The following is a 20,988-nucleotide window of genomic DNA, read 5'->3' as shown; positions in this document are numbered from 1 at the left end:
GGTCTGTTGAAAAGCACCTGGAAGTCCTGGCGGGCAGCAAGCTGCCCCTGAGCCAGCAGTATGCCCTGGCAGCACTGAAGGTAAAGACAAAAGTATAGTCAGCAGGTCGAGGGTGTAATTATTCCACCTGACTTGGCACTTGTTAGGCCACACCTGGAATACTGTGTCCAGTTTTGGTCAACCTGGACCAAGAGAGACATGAAAAAACAAGAGAGCTTCCAGCTAGTGTGCCATCGTGGTGATATGAGAGCTGGAGGAGCTTGTTCAACTCCAGAGAAAGGACGACTTGGAGAGATATAATCGCAGTCTTATAACACCTAGAGGTAGCTACAGAGATGATGAACCATCTTGATGGAGATGCACAATGACGGGACAAGAGCCAACAGGCCCACGTTGTTGCAGGCAGAATTCCATCTGGATATGAGAAAGTTGCTCGGGATTGCAATTAAACAAACACTGCCAGAGGTTGCCAAGAAGTGGTGGTCTCACCCTCCCTGGAAATATTTGACTTGTCTTGACAGGATGCTGGATAACCTAATGTCAGGCCCTGCTTTCAACAGGGGTTGGACCCACAGATCCCTGCCAGCCTAGACTGCTCCGTGACTCAGTGCTAGCTGAGGACAAAAAAAAAAGGAACTCAGAAGACAAGCCCTGGGCTGAAGAAGGGCTTTGATATGTCAGATAGCATTGACTGAAAGTAAGCCTTTGGCAGAATGGAGAAGGAAAGATGTGAGGAAATGTATTACTTTACATCTGCATACACATTGCCTGCTGGCTCCCTTTGTGGTAACTGCCTTGAGAAGCCAAAAGCGTTAGGTGTATTGCTACAGCACTGGCAGCAGGCTGGGACCAGTGCGCTTCATGTGATATGCCCCGTCTCCACAAGGACTGCTAAATAGAGGCCCGCATCCTGGGGGAATATGAGCAGACAGAGACAAGAGCCAGATTTCAGCACTTAAGAGCTCCTGGCTCCACAGCAGTGAGACCCAACGCAGCATCCTCCTAAAACTAAGAACTTTTGGTGAATTCGTGCAGCTCACAAATCAGCAAATTGGAACTTTAACTCCTCTAATAAATTAGAAAAGCTTAATGAGGTTTATCTGATATCTATTTTGACGGAGGAACCCAAATTACTAGTAGTGAACATAATAAGTCAATATTAGCCAGTAGAAATGGTAAAGAATAAAGTAATTCATCCTTAATTTCTTAAAAAATTGGCTTCTATTTTGGCTTTAATAATTTGTGGTAACAGAAGCATGGTAAGAATTGCATTTCAAACATCTTTTATTGTAACATTGCCACTATTTATAATTTGATTTCTTTATTTCGTGACTCTCCACATAATATACATGTATTTGATAATAAAAGGAATATTACACTAATACTTTTTGTTGCTGGAAGTTCATTTAATTGGATGTGGGGTTTGGTGTACTTCTGTTATAGAGATATTAACTTATGTAAGAAGTTTATATCTGCTCTAGACAGAGGAGTGACTTTTTTCTTAAGCAAGAAAGCAGTCATCTAAATTGGATTGTCAGCTTCTCAGGGGAATCTTCTGCTTTGTTTTCAAGACGTCTTTCTCGACAGGTGGATACTTTGTTCCAGTCAAGAGAGGAAAATACCATTACAGATCTTGTCATTGCCCGTAGTAAAACAGCATCTTCAGGGTTCTCAAATGGAACTCTGCAAAAAGAACAAATCAAATGTAAATTACCTCAATGTTTCCAAACTCATTTGGAGCTAACTTACTAAGCACACTTTGTGTAGAAAATGAAGGTAGAAGTCACGATGATACTAACAGCGAGGATTTTAAAAAATTTAATTTTGGAAGGTTTCCTTCTGTCACCAAATTTTTAAAAAGCAAAACAAAACTAGAGAAGTTCAGAATCACAGGACTCTAAGGAAAAAATATTCATGCAATAAATTATTTAAAATACATTTAAGGCAGACTTGAATTTGCTATTTTGTTTTCACTGCTTCTTTTTCATGAAAAGTATAATTGTTGTACATTTTCATGTTCTGATTCTTAGAAGTGTAAATCATAAAACTGTGTACTTTATGATTTCATAGTGATATGATATCCATTAATGCAAATGCAACTTTTATTTCAGCATGGGTCTTTTAAATAGCCACCATGTAAGTGAATCCAAAACTCTGAACACAGAACACCAAGAACTTGTGTTGTTCAGGTATCCCGCCACAGCTGCAGTCTGGGAGAGAGAAGCAGCAGACTTGCAACATCAGTTCAGAATTGACACAGGCTTCATGTTAGACCAAAAAAATTTAGACTCAGATACAGTATTAAAAACTGAATTTGTAAGAACTTATTTCACAAATGTGTAGCTGTAGTAACACATACCTAACAGAAATCATGTGACTATTCCCACTGAGTATAGCACTTTGTTAAATGCTCAGGTACCTTGTAAAGCCTAAGCATCTACGTAAGTAAGATGGAGAGGAAACTGTACACTGTATCCATGAGGACAACTAACTCCACTGAAAGCAGGAAATAATTTTTGAACGTAATTTAGGCTGATTGTAAAGAGCTGTATTCAAAGTAATTAGGTATATAAAATCAAGTTGTTAAAGGAAATCATCATGCTGTCTAAAGAAGGGAAATCGTGTCCAAAGAAGGGCAACAAAGCTGTTGAAAGGTCTAGAAGCTACAAGGCTTATGAAGAGCAGCTGAGGGAACTGGGGTTGTTTAGCCTGGAGAAGAGGAGGCTCAGGGGAGACTTTATCACGCTCTACAATTACCTTAAAGGAGGCTATAGCAAGGTGAGGATTGGGCTCTTCTCCCATGCACTAAGTGTTAAGATGAAGGGAAATGGCCTTAAGTTGCAACAGGGGAGGTTTAGGTTGGCTATTAGGAGAAATTTCTTCACTGAAAGGGTTGTGAAGTATTAGAATAATCTGCCCAGGGAAGTAGTTGAGTCACCATTCATGGAGGTCTTCAAAAAACGTGTAGATGTGGTGAACTTGGCAGTACTAGGTTAAAGGTTGGACTAGACGATCTTAGCAGTCTTTTCCAACCTAAAAAATTCTATGACTGCGTGAATCTATGAATTCTATGTGTAGGCTTTTTTATTTCCTTTAATACATCTTACAAATATTTTGATGTATGAAACCAGAAAGTATAAACAAACCCAATATCTTAAGATTGTAAATATGCCTTATAAAGATAGCATTTTAAAATTTCATTGCATTAAAATGTGGCCATTATACTGCCTCAGTCTAGGCACAGAGATAACAGAAGTGAGTTTTACATTTATTTCTATGATGTTGAAATATAACATCAACTATAGACTAAAAATAATAAAAATCCTTCTACAGGTAAGTAATATTTTCCAGACTGTGTGTATTACTGGACAGCCAGCCAGGAGAAAGTTGTTAATGCCACAAGACAGAACAGCTATTCTGATGCAGTAATGCTTCAGGCACGCTTTTTCTAGCAATCAGTACTTGATCTTATAAATAAATAGCATTTTTATATACCTGGAATACCTTTCAATATTAAATTTAAAACAGCAGTGAGTAGGCTGCCATATCAGAATAATGCAGAGTTATAACTATGTTAAATACAAAAGACCAGAAACATTTTTGAAAGATTATTTTTACTGGTTTTTTCCTTCTGTTAGGGTTTATTTTATGTACAGGAAGAGGAAAATAATTAAATGTTTCTGAAATACAAAAGAAAAGGAAACAAAAAAGTATAGAAAAAAATACTTACTTATTTGTGTGATTTCCAAATTCACAATCTGTAAGAAAAAGTTCAAATTAAGACATTAATGTCTACACAGCAGTTTGATTAGCTGAGGATTACCATCCTGATCCTAAAATACTTTTTAGTTCAAATTAACTAAAAACCAGCAAAAGATTTGAAATGTGTAATATCATCTTTTATTCAATTACTGTGGAAACAAATACCTAGTTCTTTTTAAGCTTATGTAGTTGTCATATTTTATTTTCCCTAGATAAACATTTCTGTGTGTTTTTTTTTTCTTCTTTCACAGAAGACAGACAGTATTGTGTGGAAATCCAAGGTCTGTTCTGAAAGGTCCCATGATACAAGTCACAAGGTTATGGATGGTACTCACCTGCTTTCTTGTGCCAGGACCTTACACAGTCTTACAGCTGTGAATGTTTTCAGGACTCTTTAAAAATTACTTTATATGCTATTATCAGACATCATTAAAACAGTCTTAGCTTGGAAAACATAAACAGGCCTCTGCTTACAAAACTAGGCAAGATATGCAAAATTAACATCACTAGGAGGAAATAAATTCTTCAAGAGATTATTTTATAAAAGCACTAGAGGGCATCAAAACTCTATGATGTTGATCACCAAGTCAGCATAGTAGTATATTGAAATGTTTTAACTAAACAAAAGTAAAAAAAAAAAAAAAAAAAAAGCAAAAACAAACAACAACAAAACATAAAGATACATATTGGAAAAAATGTTGTTTGTATCTTAAAAACAATTCTGTAACTACAGGAAGTGGCAAAAGCATATTTGTCACAATAGACGCAGGCGAAGGAATCATTTGTTGGCTGTTGCCACCAGTGCTCCTGACTTGAAGCAGTTTGGTTGAGTTCCTGATGCATTTATATTTTACTACTAAAGACAACTTTTTATCAGATGAATGTAAAGAACTTTAAAGTTGTAAAGAATGAAAATAACTTGTTTTCTTCTAATTCAAATCACTCAAATATGTATGCTCTCATTTTTTTTTATTATAAATACCTGGGGCCATCATCAGTCTTCTGGCTGGTTGAGCACCTCTGCTGCCTCCCGTGGCGGTCCCCAGCGGTGTATTTACTCTCTTTCCAAAAGCTATCGACTCCATAACACAAGACAGCTCACAGCTATAAAGATGAAATGCTGACTCCCTTTCTCTTTGTGTAACTGCTGTTAAAAGGGATATTAAAAAAAATACTATTTCTATCAACTTAAAAGTCTGGTATCAACTATGTGCATGCAGAAGGCGATTCCCATTATTTTGTACAGAGTTTTACAACAATTGCACTGTAACTGCATGATTTCACCATGATTCAGAATGGGACTGTGGAGTGATACTTCCAATGGCTCTGAAGTGAAGTCCTGTCAAATAAAATCAAGTATTTGTTTTGGATGCAGTAGGATCAGGCGTTTTAAACCAATAAACTAGAAAGCAAGTCTCTTCATTACCATTTTAATGAGACCTACTGTAGAAGTTACTAAAGACTTGGAAGCTTCTGTATGAATAGTGAAAACAAATCCTGCTTCAAAATCAGTTCAATTCCCATCCCTCAATTACAGAGAAAACTGTAGGACCACAATCCAAAGAAATGCTTCATGTTTTCTTGTTTTGCACTTTACTTAAAAAGTAACTTTACATTTTAAAGAAAGAGCTTGAGACCCTAAGTCAAATAGGGGATTTTAACTTTCATGATTTGAACTGCATGCTAATCCAGCACTTCAGATAAGAAATAGAAGTGAGCTGCAGGTTTAGAACATAACTTTGGCAGAAACATTTTGAATTCTGGGGAGTTTTTAAGTCATGGTGTCTGGGGGACTAGTTAGAAAGGAACTGCAGTAGCCATGCCTGGAGGTAACAGAAGTGTGAGCATGTGTCCTGCGTAAAGCAGACAGCCAGGACAGAGCTGTGGGAATGTTCCGCAGCCAGAACATTTTCCATTTAACACAAAAAAGGGAACATTTTATTTAACAGTACAGTCTTTGTAACGAATAGTTCACTAAACAGAAAGTCCAGGGAATGGCTTGGTACAAATTAATGCCTCAAGTCCTAAGCCAAGACTAATTACAGTATGGGTGTATTGAAGAGAGAAGTCCACGAAGTTTTATGGAAATGTTTCCAGAACTGTAAATGCCATATGTATTTTCCAGCAGGTTTACCTGCAGTCACCCCACCCTAGCCAAAAATGATTATAGTAAAATTGTCTAATGGAAGTGCTAAGCACAGGTGTAACACCAGCCCAAATATCAAAGAGACTGGAGGTACAGTTACCAGTGTACAAGATGAATGTGTAGGCAAATGGCTATGGTCAAATCCAGCAGCTCACTAACCCCTGACACATACGATGTCCCACCCGCCAGTTTTCGTTTATGACGGAGCTGTGCAACCTGCCAGCCCATGCAAAATCTTGTGGTTGCCATCTCAAGTCCTGCATCCTGTTTCTCCTAGAGACTGGGAGCAGGTTTTCAAGATGATGTTGTCATTTCTCCTCATTGTTTTTTATGAGGAAGAACTGGGGTACAAATCAACACCTCTCACAGTGCTTCCCAGTGAATCACACGGCTCTCCCAACTCCAAAGACAAAATCACGAAGCTAAGTTCCTGGCTCCACTGTCATGTTTATAGATTTATCATCTGTCTGTTCTCAAGATCATTATTTTTTCAGTAGCATTTACAGCTGTGAAAGATCTCCTGATGATTCATGAAGATTTATATTTGACAGCTTGGTCAGCATGGATCTTATCAGGAAATGTGCACGTAAGCATTTAAACTGTATAGAAACATACAGACACCTGAGAATATTATCCATACCTAAGTACACAGGATCACTTGTAAATATGTTAGTCTGAATGCATATAGAATTCATATAGAATTATAGAATATCCGGAGTGGGAAGGGACCCACAAAGATCACTGAGTCCAACTCCTGGTAGGTAGGTGTATGTAGATATACTCACGTACAGGTTCATATGCATATAAAATGTAGGTAGGTGTTTCTTAACTATGGCTTTTATCTCTTACCCCCAAATATACAGACCAACTACAGGATAAATATACATAAGTCAAATAGAAAAAGACAGAAATAAAAAATGTTTGACAAAGTAAACTGTTTATGCCATACAACTGTTTATGCCAATTGTCTATTTGCATGACAAACCTTGCACAAAATAGCTACCAGTTCATTAGATCTTTTGCTGTATCAACAAATGCATATAAAAAACTTGAAGAAATTAATTCACCTATTTTTTTCAAATGGATTAAAATCAAAAGCAACAATCTCCGTGAAAAGAGAAAAGCAATTCTTACATTTCCTGTCAAGGAGCTGTACTGAAGGAAGGAAGTGTATCACGTAAAGGCGGTAGTCTGGATCATGTGCAAGAGGGTTATGGAATAAGTCTGCAAAATATATACAAAATAAACAACACCAACACCACCAACAAAAGAACAAAAGAAAAACAACAAACTTAGCAAGATGGGAAAATTAAATAATAATAGTTGCCAAAGATTTTGTACAAAATAGTATTAATTCAAATTATTTTTATAGTAGGTAAATAAAGCAGTTTCTTTACACAGACAAAATTACTCAGCTGAGCACAGACTGCAAGAAGTGGCTTATTGCACAGGATGCAAAATACCACAGGCAAGAACCAAATAAAGGTGCCATTATGCACGATGAGCCTTTGAAGCTTTTTTGTGTTTTTTACAACTTACAGACAAAACCACTAAGTACTTGCCTTTGATTTTATTGTGTATTGTTAGGTGATGCCTATTTTAAATTGTAGTAGTCTTTTAGGTGTGATGGCTTAAAGATAAGACAAAATTTGAAGGGGGGGAGAGAGTTAATTGCAAAAAGATGAGCTTCAGGACTCCAAAGGCTTTGTCAGAGCTGATATAAAGTTATATTGCATCTCGGAGATGCAATATAAAATGTAGACACTCCATTTTCTGATGTACCAATGGAAGACTAGTTTTTGAAAACTCAGAAACCTAAAGACTAAAATGTTTAAAAGGGCCTAAGCTCCTGGAACCTGGATGCCACCAACTTTCATAACTTTCATTAAGAGGCGAGGCCCTAAGCTTCAAAAGCCCATTAGCAACTTGACTAAAATTGCACCACAGAGGCAGGTAATCAGCCCTGTGCTGCTGCTTTGTACAGATGTAGAACATTCGCCTAGCTTACATGCCAGATTTGGTTTGGTTCATGCAAATGATATCTGAGGTTGATTAAAGCAGAAATTGGCTCATTCCCAAATCAGAAAACAGGAAAAAAAAAAAAAAAAAGTGTTTTGTTTGTTTGTTTTCAAAATTAAAAACATAATAATGCTGCATTCTCCTTAACAAATACTGTTCTACTTGGACAGTAAAGTAAAAATAATCAGAAGGTTTCTACCTTAAGATCAGAGCAGGCAAAAAAAAACTTTTAAAGTTAATAATTTTGACAACTTCTACACTGTTCTGTTGGAGGAGAGGCTGTGGCTAATATTCATTATAGGGCAAAAAATCCTCTCATTTATGTAATTTCTGCATGTAGGGAAAGGTGGCATTACAGACACAAATAAGGGTTCTGATATTTCAGGGACACTAAAGGAAGAAAGAAATCTGGAAATATTCTACACAGCTTTGAGAACGGGTGTCATTTTTTATTCTTCAGGATGGTTTGACTGCCAAAGAGGGCTCTGTGTTTGATGGTACTGCCCGACTGTTTTGAGGGCTCAGTCTGTCTGGAAAAAGGAATTGACATCTTTTATGCAGAAAATGTCTGTTCATGTATAGAGAGAAGAAATTAAAATTTTTAATTCTTTAATGACTTTTCAACAAAATCACTGTATATAGAAGTAGTAAAAAAGCCACAAGGTGGCAGCAAAAGAAAGTTACATTTTTATTGAACACAGTAGTGCGCAGCCATTTTTTCTAGGTGGTGTTAATTTGAAATAACATTAGGTAGATGTCTGGTAAGTCTGATTTTGAGTCAAGACAATATGTGATAGCATTCCAGACAGAAAAATGGTTCAGAAATTTCTCTAAAAGCTAGTAAGTTTTGTGTTTCAAGCAGTACTGGAATGGAATGGCAATTCAAGAGAGATTTTCCAAGACACAAAGAGGGGTTGATACTGAGTCCTTCTGAATCTGGATGCTACTTGGAGCACATCCCTCCTCCCCAGTACTGACTGGTGGGGTTTTTTTATACTATACAAATTTTTCTGCTGCTTGTTCTTAAAATAAATCCAGCCATTGTATGGATCAAGATGGTCTTATTTTACAAAACATCTGGGATCAATTTTAGGCTCTGCTATCTACTTTCCAGTCAAAGTCATGTAGTTTTCATTCTACGAATTAGGGATAATACTTTCTTCCTCCATAGTTTTGTCTGTTTTCTCAACTGAGACTGTAGGAAAACAGTGTGCCTGTCCCACACGGGGCAGAAAGGAACTATTGTGGTAGAAACACAGTGAAGAACAAAACAAGTTTTCTGAGGACTGGCAGCAAGATGTTATCAGTTGTGGATAATAAATCAGCTGAGGCAATTTACAGAGTACATAACAAAAATCTTGGATTCCAAAGCAGAGATGGGAGCACAAGGTGAGCCCATAAAGAATCCCTCTGTATCTCCCAAAAGGCTGCAGTTTTGAACAACCTATCCAGTAAATCTTTAGAAGCTGACTTTCTTCCCTAACTGTGTGATGAAGAATGCTGTTATGCTTCAACTCCATTGCAGTGCAGTGGCTAAAAATCACGAGAGCCTTAAGAAAGAGAAATGCAACATTCTGGTAGCTCAATGTTGCTTCTGAAGTGCCCAATAATAGCGTATTAGACTGCCCCCTTTTAACAATTCTAATGTCCACCAGTGCTACACAATAATTAAATATTAATTTTCCGGAAGTTCTATTGAAGGTTTGCAAGTTGTTTTACTTTTTTATCAAATTGTCCAGCTAATAAATAAACAAACAAACAAATAAATAAATCTAAAAAAGATCTACCTCACAACAGCGAGAACCTTCCGATTTCCAAAACAGTTTTTATTTTATAAAGCTGAATATGGGCACAGGCCTTTTGAAAGATACACAGCCCAAATGCGGCACCCATCTCACGTTTCTGAACTCTGCAGACAGGCAGATAAATGCTACAGTAATACGATATGTAGGATATCACTTTCAAAATTTATTTTGTTCATTTATTGCTGTCATTTACTTCAAATACATGTATGATAATGTATTTTATTAAACTAATGTAGTACTGTTAATCTGAGAACTCAGTACTATCTAATTTCTTTGAAGCAAAGGCACTGAAAAATTTTTGAAAGCTTAGCAAGGAATGACTGTAAAGCAGATTATTAAGTTTCTTCCAATGGTTTGCATTTACTCTCATATCTTTGAACTGAATAACATTTTAATCAGGGCAGACCGGCTTACTCTATGTATTCTGTTTGATAGTACTTTTAAATAATTGTTTTTCCATAGCAGTGACCAGTTCAATATCCATCCAGTTTTCATGGTGTCTTTGTGACTGCCACTCGTAATAACTCAGCAGTACTTTAACTATTTCTCTTTATTTCCCATAGACAACTGCAAAAAGCACAACAAACTCGCTGTGCTTTATGAAGCAACATATTAATTGGCAGAGCTATAACATTAAATTCAACTGACAGCACCATTCATACATAGGATGTCTGTCCAGACTTTGCCTAATCACTTCAAACAACTGCATTCTTACATGGACTATTTTTTCAGTTTTGCCCATAACAAAAAAAAATAATGATTTTGCTGGCATGTTGTCTTCCTAAACACTTGATTTGTTTGTGAATTTTAGACCAACATCAAGTTCAATTAAAAGTATAATTTTCAAGCCATTTTTCCTTTCCTGCAGTCAAAAATTCAATTTTTGAATACATAAAGAGGTATGGTTTGATGACGCTCGCCTCCATTAACTGTGATAAGACATGAAACTAATTTCCTGTTTTCTCAAAGTACTGAGAGTTTGGCATGTCCAAAGACAACATTCATTTAGGAACCATGAAAAAAAAACAACTGTTTACATTCACATTTTCAACAGGTTAATAGCATATAATCCTACTTCCCTGAAGGCTACTCCTTAGAATGTAACTCAGTAGTGACAGCACTGTCTTGTATCATTTAATTTCAAATTTCAGATCCTATGCAACTTTTATTTCCAATCGGTACACGAAAAATTATACCACAGATACTATTATACTTAATATCTAAATACTAATATCTTAGACTCTGGAAATCCACAGATTTACCAAAAAGATGTAGAATATAAGTTATCCAAGCAATGTAATTAACAAGACAGGAATTTGGGTTCTATAACCTTCCTCACACTCGCAACAGCAATAACATCAGTTTCTCATCTCCCTTCACCTCCGTGAGCAGTGTACTCCCACGTTCCCTTACAAACTGCTTTGACTGCCTCCACACTACTCATCCCGGAGACTGGCTAGCCAACAGCCAAAAGCAGTTAACTTTTGAACTCACTGAGCATTTTTTTCTGTAGTAGCAGTACTCTGTGGAATTGTCATGCTTTACAGATCTCTTTCTTCGGTCACATTTGGTTGAAATTGATAATTAGCTTCAAAAGCTATTAGCAAATGATGCAGAAACAGACAAGAAACATCATACACTAAAAAACTACTACTAGTGTTCTGCAAAATAGAAATAAGGTATTACTTAGGGTCTGCAGGCTTATTCCTTTTAATTCCTTCACTGTTTTGCCAAGTTGTTTTAACTGGTTGTTATGAAGCAACAGAATCTGTAGTGCACACAAGTGTTTCAGAGCACCTGAAATGAAATTAAATGAAATTAAATGAAATTAAATGAAATGAAATTAAATTAAATTAAAAATAAATATTTTCAACATATTTCATTGTATTTATTAAATAATTATTTTATGTTGCACACTATATTTGACATTCTAGTTGTCCACCTAGGTCTGCATATTTATAACACCTTGCATGAGAATAGAAAAAAAAAAGAGGAAAAAAAAAAACACACTATCAGAGATTTCAATATCTCCTCTGTCTTTCTAGTCACATCATTTAAACATATGCCTCACTGCTTTTGTTTTTTTTTGCTCCAGTTCTTTCCATTTGTCTCCATCACTCTTGCCTCAACAAATCAACATCAACTACCTTCTTCCTCCCTTCCTGTATCCCTTCCTTCCTCCTATGTCCCAGTGATCTTTGATTAATTCCTCTTCACTTCCTTTTATCCTTAGCTAATATTACATTTGCCTTGCAAGCAATGCATTGCATATGCCGTAGGAAATAGTTCAAGTTATTATAAATGTATTTAAAAAGTTATTCCAAATAACCGTTGTTGCTGACACAGACTATATATTCACATCGTCACACCACATCAGGTTTAGACATCTCAGGTTTAGCACATACGTTGGTATCTACTGTAATGTCTCTCATGTCTGAATGTTTCTTTCAAACATTCACTTTTCTCAAAATCTCACAAGAACTAATCAACATAATTTATTATCTGAACAGTTTATAGGGACTGAGAAGAGTAAAATATTAGCATTTAGAACACCTAAAATACACAGGTTTATTAATATGTTTTGGGCTTTTCATTCAGAAATTCACTGGTCTGAAATAGATACTTTAATCTACACTAGCAAGCAAAATTTAAATAGATGGATAGGATAAAGTTTGAATTTTAGAATAAAATGGTTTTGCAGTAACATTGCAAAATACTTCTGATTGTAAATATAACTGCATCATAAAGAAACTGCAGAACCTTAACCTGCATTAGAAGTGGGACATCTCGTTAATTTATTGTTCTTTCATTTTCATGCTAAGTCCGTTAGCACTGCAATCAGTTTTTCATCACGTAAACATAAATGGCTTCCAGAAGGTTCTATCAGCTTATGCAGTGCCTGGTCAGCAAGAGGACTACAAATCATCAGATGTAAAAAGAACTTTGCATATCCATCTTGAATATAAAATATGGTCATGCTAGATCAAAAATATTTTACAATTGCCTGACATTAAAGTGAATGATATTTCATTCCCTTAGACCAGCACAAACTTGATATTGGCTATTAGTTACAGCCACTCAAGTACATTGGAAGAAAATAATTAACATTTACCCATACATGGGAGCTTTCAACCATTAAGTTACTGGCTGTAGTCCACTGTTACAAATTCGAATGCCAATACATAGAACCGAAGGTATAGATTTCTGTCCAATAATCTGAAAAGGGAAGATTTGTACCTGATATATCTGTGATTTCATTGTCGTTGAGATATAGTTCAGTCAAGCAGTAGTTTTTCTTCAAGAAAGTTAAATCTTGGATCTGAAATTAGAGTTAGGAAAACTTCTATATGTCAGTCTGAATTTAACTTTGGAGAAGTATAAACACAGCCTATCTGAAAACTGGCATACTCTAGAAGTTTTTAGTGATCAGTCTTGACTTGAGTGCGAGGTAAAGTATATACAATGGGGTAGCAAGCTGACCATTGTAACAGCATTCTGAAACTAAAATCATATTCTTCACAATGATTATTGTACCATGCGTAGTGTAGGGCCTACACTACTGAAGGGAGACCTCAACACAGTCTACAACTTCCTCACGAGGGGCAGTGGAGAGGCAGGTGACCTATTCTCTGTAAACACCAGTGATAGGACCCACGGAAATGGTATTAAGCTGAGACAGGGAAAGTTTAGGCTGGACATCAGGAAAAGGTTCTTCACCGAGAGGGTGGTTGCACACTGGAACAGGCTCCCCAGGGACGTAGTCACTGCACCAAGCCTGTCTGAATTTAAGAAGCGTTTGGAATGTGTACTTAGTCACATGGTCTAAACTTTTGGGTAGACCTGTGCAGTGCCAGGAGTTGGATTTGATGATCCTTATGGGTCCCTTCCAACTCGGGATATTCTATGATTGTATGATGCTATGATACACATACCTATTGTATATAGCAGCACTTCTCTACCTTTGACAAGTTTGTTTTAAGATCATCTTAAATTTACTTTTTGTGATGAAATTATTGTAATGTGTTCTTAAAGGAAATTTAAAAAGTGTTTAGCTCTTTGAAGATCAGAAAAATGTGTTTCCCCTATTAGCTGAAGTCTTCTCAGAACAGCCATTTAGTGGCTTCTCCACAGTTTATACAGAAAATATTTTTTTTTCCACAAGTTATGCAGAACATTGAATGAATGATTTTTGTTACAGCATAAGTAGGAAAGCAAGACCTATGCAAAAATCAGATTTATTTATCTTTTACTGATCAACCAGTTCAGCTCTGCTTAGTCATCAGGCCATTTCTCCTTATTCTTTAGTGCCCTTTAGAAGTAAAAGGGAAAGCCTTATACCTGTGGGTTTAGTTCAACCTTTTCACATATCCATATTTTTGCTTTTTTTGAAAACAGTTGGATAACCACAGGTCTTTCAACGAAGTCTACATAACATGCTATATAATTGATGTTAGCCTGGGGCAGCAGATATACATACACTCCTAAATTACATGGAATGCTTTTTTTTTTTTTTTCCTGCTGCTCACAGAGCTACTTATTTACCTGAGCAAGCACTTACGGTGCTTTAAGAACTTGCACCCTTTGTAAAAATCATGTAAACTACTATAAAATAATAAATTTAAAAGCAGGCTCCAGCCTTTTTTTTTTTTTTTTTTTTTTTTTTAATTACCAGTGGCTAATGAGGAAGGTTGAATATGTATTTGGAGATTTCTAAATGAGATAATTCTAGACTTGGCTGAAAAATGTAGTGTCTGGGGATTTTTACAGAGCATTGTCTTAGAACTCGTACTTATAATTGCTATGATCTGGATTTGCACAGATGGAGAAAGTATGGCTCATAGTCTGAATAACTGTCTTAGGACCATATAACAGAATTTACGGTGGCTCATTGTCAAACTCTAGTCACTCGCCCAGCAAAGTCTCTTAATTCAAACACGTTTAGATGACATTACAGCCTGCATAATGACAGAAGACATTGCATCCATCTTAGCATGGCAGTGCTACTTGTTGTATGCAGGTGGGAGCAAATTTGAAAGGGTTTTATGTCACTCATGTGCGTGACAGCAGAAAGGAGTCTCACCTCAGCTGCCAGCCTGCAAGGAAACAAGCCAGGCATGTCTGGAAGGGCACAATGAAGGACCTATGCATTTCCTGCAGTCCGCTCCTTTCCTGAAGAACTAGAAAAACCCTAAGTTTCTTTAAGAATACCTTAAAGTCAGTCTGTTCCAAAAGCTGCCCATTGTGGTGGGCAGAGAACACTTGCTATGAGCTACACTGGAAAATGCTCTCCTAGGCTTCAGGTATCAGTATGGTATCAAGCAACTTTTCCAATAACATAGTTCTAAGTGTACCTAATCCGTCTTTTTATTGCTAAGACATTAGCACAAAAACTCAGCTCCTTGAATTCATGGAATTTATAAATGAGATATGTAAAAAAAAAAAATCAGCTTATACTCTAATGTAAAACAATGGTTTCTTCAAAACTGTCTTATATAAATCAGTTAAATTTGCTAGATACTACAATCATATTTTATGTTAGGAAAACCGTGATGAAATAAACAGGGAATGTTAATGCATTGTTCTGCTTTTTAAAGGTATGCTTTATTACCTTATTGTTGTTAATCCACAAGTACCTCAACCTATGAAAGCGTGATAGACTTGGAATACTTCTTAGTCCTCTGGTGGAAGAAAATAAAGTAACAAATTTCTTAATATTCATTGTGCTTACTGACTTTAAAAAAAAAAAAAAAAAAAAAAAGTTAAGTTTTTTATAAATAATATTATGCAAACACTAAAAAGCAACAATTCTCTAGAAATTATAGCAGGGAAAGACACACAGAGCAAAAATGAGAAACAATGTATGCATTATAAACACCTGAAAGCATAACAAAGCAGCAGGTGGTAAAGAAATTGGAACAAACTCAGTTATAAATTATTTTTCCATAACAGCATTTATTTTCCAGGGAGTATGAGTCTCATCTACTTTGCAGCTTGTTAAAATTCTCTTCAGAACATAGGAGGAGGATTTTTGCATCCTAGAGGGCAACAAATGTAAAAAGAGAGCTGTCTTAGGTACAACACAGATTCTCCAACCACAGTGCCAGAGATGCAAGAAAGACACTTAGCACATCACTGTACATTTCTTATTTTTTGTATTAATGCACATTGTGAAATCTTTTCTCTTTTTTTCACCCCTTTACTCTGCTGTATAAACTTTCGTATTTCCTCATACTCATTAGCAGTCTTGTTTTACATGAAACTGCATGTTCACTGAAGCTGGTAGTCTCTGCTTGTAGGGGGGTTTGGTTAATTGTATGTAGCACGTTGAAGCTGAGCTTGCTAGTGTACTATAAGTAATAAATTACCTACTACCCAGAGAATACGGGTGAGCTGCTGAGTAATTTCACTAATTGTTGCTGGGTTTTGTTGTTTTAAATAAATATTATTGATTTCCTGTCAAATAATTATAGATGATGTTTACAATTTTAATTGACATAATAAAACTTTGTGTTGATTTGAATATCTTGCAGCACCAGGGTAAGTGTTTCAGAAAGAATTAATAGCATTGGAAAGAATTAACCTCACATTAGCAGCCTAACTCAATCAGCTTGTGTTCCAGCTATGAAACCTAGTCTCTTTTCCCATGTGTTTTTTTTTTTCCAACAAACCCACCACATACAGAGGAGGAGTGGACACTTTTTCTGATCTTGTTTTTGAAAAAAAGTCAAGAGCAAACCCCACACAGTCCATCTGCTGTAATTTTATTCTCCTGTATTTCTGACAATCAGATTATTCCATGCTGATCGCATATTTATGTGTTTATTTTATTGTCACAAGCAAGTACATTACTGTAAGTACTAAAGATAATCGCTTGAATGCTGACAGGACATCCAGAGCTCTTACAGAACTATTTTCTATTTTTTCTGTATAGCTTTACCTGTACACCCCTGAACTACTTTTCAGATAGCAAAGCCCAAATCTCCTCATATTCTTTGTCATTGCATTTCTACACTTAGTTTACAGATTTACATTTTCATTGGCTTTACTCCTCTCTTTTAACAGCCTCATCTCTACTATATCCAAGCCTTGATCTGTGTTTTTTTTTTTTTTGTGTGTGTGTGCTTTTTTTTTTTTTTTTTTTTTTTTTTCCTGGTATTAAGGCATTTAATTTGCCCCAGGTAGAGTTTAATTCCTCTAAAGGAGCCTGTCCCTTTCTGTATGCCTTCCAGACTTTGTATGTCTCTTACAAACTGATACTTTCTGGCCTCCAGCCCTCTACTCCTACCTACTGCTAAGTTAATCAGTTTTCTTAGGATGACAGCTTTCAGTGTTGAAAAGTAAATTTTTTCATGTCCCTTTAACAGCAGTGGTTTAAAAACACAATTTTGTTCCCTCTAGTTTGATTGACTTTCATTATTATTTTTTAATTTTCTTCGTACTTTAGCCAACAGAAATATATGTCAAATCAACAGTTAAGGAGGCATGATCTGATACTGAGATTGGCTGAGATTCAAGGTTTATATAAATTGGTATAGAATAAAAGGAAATAGGTTCTCTCCAATCATCAAAGAAGCCAGCTACAGAAGTGATCTGTCTTCCCATTAAAGCATTTTGAGAAAGATGATGGTTTAAAGACAGATCACTTCTGTATCTGCCATCTGGTAATTTCTTTTTATTCATTTTTTTATTCCACACACAAAAAAGTATTTCAAAGCCAATGAGGGCATATATTTAAGTACTTAACATCAGAAAATGTGCTTCTTAAGATTGTATATATATATAGTCTTAATATTTTACACATATGCATTAGAATAATTTTATCATATTGTTTAAAAAATACATGGATGCATCTTGTACATTTCTATTTAAATTTCTTCCTTACTTGGATTTTCTGTGTTTTCTTCTTTCTATAATAAAGTTAATAAAGATTATAATAATTTAACAGTAACATATTTTCTTTTCACAGAGCATCAAATTCTTTCATGGTGTAAATCGAGAGATGTGCTAAGGAATTTAGACATGCCAGTGGACACATGGAGACTTTCAAGGGCACTTAATTTCCACTTAAATCACTGAAATCCTGTAACACTTTTTTTTTATTCATAAAACCTGGAGACTTTTAAAACCTTGTCCCTGAATTATTCAACTACATTAGTTCTTTACATATGATATCAACAATACAAACACTAGACACAGTTGTGAGGCTGCAGACAGGTATGCAACAGTTGGAATTGTGCCCTGGCCAGAAATTCAAAGTATGCTTTTCAAAAACTTTGAAGTATGTCCTGTCATGTATCCATCTCTCTACAGTAGCCTCTCAGCATGTTCATCCTACAGCATATCACTCTATCAACCTAGATCACCCACAGGTTCGTGAAAGCTTTGCCTTCCTTCACTTTGCATGGTTTATTCTCCTCACCTGCCCTATCTCTTAAGCTGCTTCATAAAGTTCACTGAGGAGATCATTTCTCTGATCAGTGCTGTCAGCTCCAAACAAGTGTTCTCGTGCTCACTTCATGTTGCCCTGCCCTCCTTTCAATTCTTAATGGTAGTGATGCACAGGTAATTTCAAAGGTGCTACCAATGAGTTTTGCTATTGCAACAACAGATTTCTTCAGGGAGGTCAGAAATTTGGCAGTTCTCAGACTGGGCAGGTCCTGTGTTTTTGCGTTTGCTTTCTTGACTGTCTTTCACCCAGCTTTACAAGCTAGTTAGAACAGGTAGAGATCAGCCCATTAAGCTTCGTGTCTGTTCCCTTGGTAGAAGTTCACGCAAAACTCTATGAACTTACCGACCCTCAAGCAATGCTGGGTTGCTAGAGGACTGTGTGTCTAGGGCTGAGGCATTTAACTACTTCATTGGGAATGCAGTTCTGTTATCTACATCCATATATATCTACACCATTTCTTCTTGCACAACATGTATGGACTAGGTATAAATATGATTTACTGAGAATTCACATATAAATGATGTTCAGAGATGGAAAGAGCTACGAAAGGTTACCATTTACCATGTGCTCCATTTTTAGTAAAAGCTGAAGAAACATTTTACTTACTGTCCAGCCAGATACAATACTAAGACATCGATATTCCGCTTAAAGCCACAGATCTTCAGCTGTTTTTCTACTGCCTGACAGTACACAATACATTTGTCAGCAAAAGATACTGCATAATTAATTACATTATAACATATATATTCAGTGTCTAAATTAATACATATGCCAAAATTAATGTATGAATCACAGCACCTCGCAAACTACAGCATAGTCTAAGGCAGATAAAGAGATATCAAATTGGCAGTTTCTATTTTTAATTGATAAAAAATACATCAACAGTTATGTTACTCCAGTTTTCTATAGAGACCCACAGCTCATAGATGTATGAAAACAGAGGTCGGCTGGAGAACGGGCTTCTCAACTCATGTCAGCCAAAACAGTACAGGTGTTCAACATGAGAACAGCTTACCTTGCAATGAATATGCAAATTTATTTTACACACATGACTTTTTAAAATTATCTGGGGGGTTGGAACTGGCTGATCCTTAAGGTCCCTTCCAACCTGAGCTATTCTATGATTCTACACATCCAGAAAACTCTACATGTATATTTAATTTTGAAAAATGTAGGCACAAATATCATTTTCAGAATATAGTGCTTATGTGCCATAATTTGTAAAAGCAATCCTAGTAGCATGAGTATTATGGATCTCAAATTCTAGCAGCTGATAAAAAGCAACATACCAGTAAAACATTTAACGGCTTTAGTAAATGCCCAATGTCCTTTAATATCACTCTTGCCTCTAACATGAAATTGCAAATTGGACTTTGCAAACTTGGAAGTACTGATGCGTATGGTTAGAGCAGCCTGTATTAGGCGCTCAATGAGTTTTGGAGCATGCTCTGGGGTCATTGGGTTGACATAAAGTAACTTTGGATTCACTTGCAAATGGGCTGAAGCTGTGGTGCTTTCCCAGTGGGGCAAGCACAGAGCTAGTGGGACCCGTAGGGTGCACCAGCCTTTTACTCAGCACAGCTGGTGGCTGGACATAGTTGCCACTTCTCCAGGAACTTGATACAGCTCCCAGCTGTCAGGTAGGAGAAAATGCTGTCCAAATGGCCCACAACATCCGCAGACAGAAAAAGAAAAGCTGCTGGGAGCACAGCAGCTGTACCACATCCCCCCAAAAAAACGCCTGTCCCTGGGGATTTGCAGCAGGGGCCAGCTGCCAGGCACGCAGCCAGGAACCACGCACCTACTTCGGACCAGAAAACCCAGAGGAGGCTTTCAACCCCTGTGCACGGGAAGAAAGGGAAGCGCCCTACGCCTGCCATTCCTCCGGACCCGGCACTTGCCACTTCCCCACCTCCTCCGCGCCCCGAGTTCCTCGTCAGGCGGCCCCGCCGAGAGGCGGGAAGGGGCTCACCTGCCCGCCGCCGGCCGCCGCCATTTTAGGGCGGCGCTCGCTCCTAGGCGACCGGGGCGCGGCAGGGCGGGCAGCCGCGGGGAGGGGGTGGCTGTGGGGCTGTGAGGACTGGGAGCCCTGCGGGAGGCCTCGGGGCCGCAAAGTCTGAGGGAGATCGGGGAGTGCTGCTCTGCCTCTGTGAGATCTCCTCCAGGAGATTTCCTGGGCACTATTCTGTTATAATCCCGGAAAAAAATGGGCTCTTTTCCTAACTACCTTCCTATTTACTTTAAATGCAGACCCTACATACATATATGCATGTCACCAGGAGAACATTTGTGAGCTTACAACTAATACGCACCGTATGTGTTACCCGTTTGCAACTTACAAATCACCTTCGTGTCTAAGAAAATGCATTCCATATCCACTCCCATGCCCACTGCTGCTAAAATGCATTTGATTCAGCTGGATTGTAACGTAACACAAAATGTTTATGACATCCACATGTGCAAGCAACTGTTGCCATTTTATTTTTAAAACCATTTTACTACATAGCACAAGCTGAAGAATAGAAAAAGCTCTTTCCAGGGTGTGTGCGTGCACTAATGTGCATGTAGGACAATAGAAAATGTTTGATGGAGCTACAGGAAAAATAAGTCTGAAAATTTGGAGCTTTATTTAGAATTTAATTTACAGAGTACTCAAGTTAGCAGAAATAGCCATTGTAAATTATGTGCAACTGATATACAAAGAGCAAGAGTTGTGTGTGCGAGTGTATGAATAAGCTGTCCCTCATGGAATTAATTATGTGCATGCCTTTGCTTGTTCAGACCACTGAAACTAAATGTAGTATATA

The 20,988-nt window shown here is 37.0% G+C and overlaps 1 protein-coding gene across 1 annotated transcript; it reads right to left on the bottom strand.

Annotated features, from left to right (window-relative positions):
- Nucleotides 1–1,517: 1,517 nt before the first annotated feature.
- On the bottom strand, nt 1,518–19,639 carry LRRC72 (leucine rich repeat containing 72; the record flags this gene model as incomplete). Its single annotated transcript, XM_082755335.1, has 9 exons — nt 1,518–1,683; nt 3,731–3,758; nt 4,745–4,909; nt 7,043–7,132; nt 11,419–11,529; nt 12,970–13,051; nt 15,341–15,410; nt 18,788–18,896; nt 19,471–19,639. The coding sequence occupies 9 exons, from the start codon at nt 19,637–19,639 to the stop codon at nt 1,518–1,520; spliced, it is 990 nt and encodes a 329-aa protein (XP_082611461.1).
- Nucleotides 19,640–20,988: the final 1,349 nt, after the last annotated feature.

The sequence above is a fragment of the Aythya marila genome (assembly GCF_965140915.1).
Source record: "Aythya marila genome assembly, chromosome: 2".
Lineage (NCBI taxonomy): Eukaryota > Metazoa > Chordata > Aves > Anseriformes > Anatidae > Aythya > Aythya marila.
The sequence above is the reverse complement of the archived record's forward strand: the minus strand, read 5'-3'. Positions and strand labels throughout refer to the sequence as shown.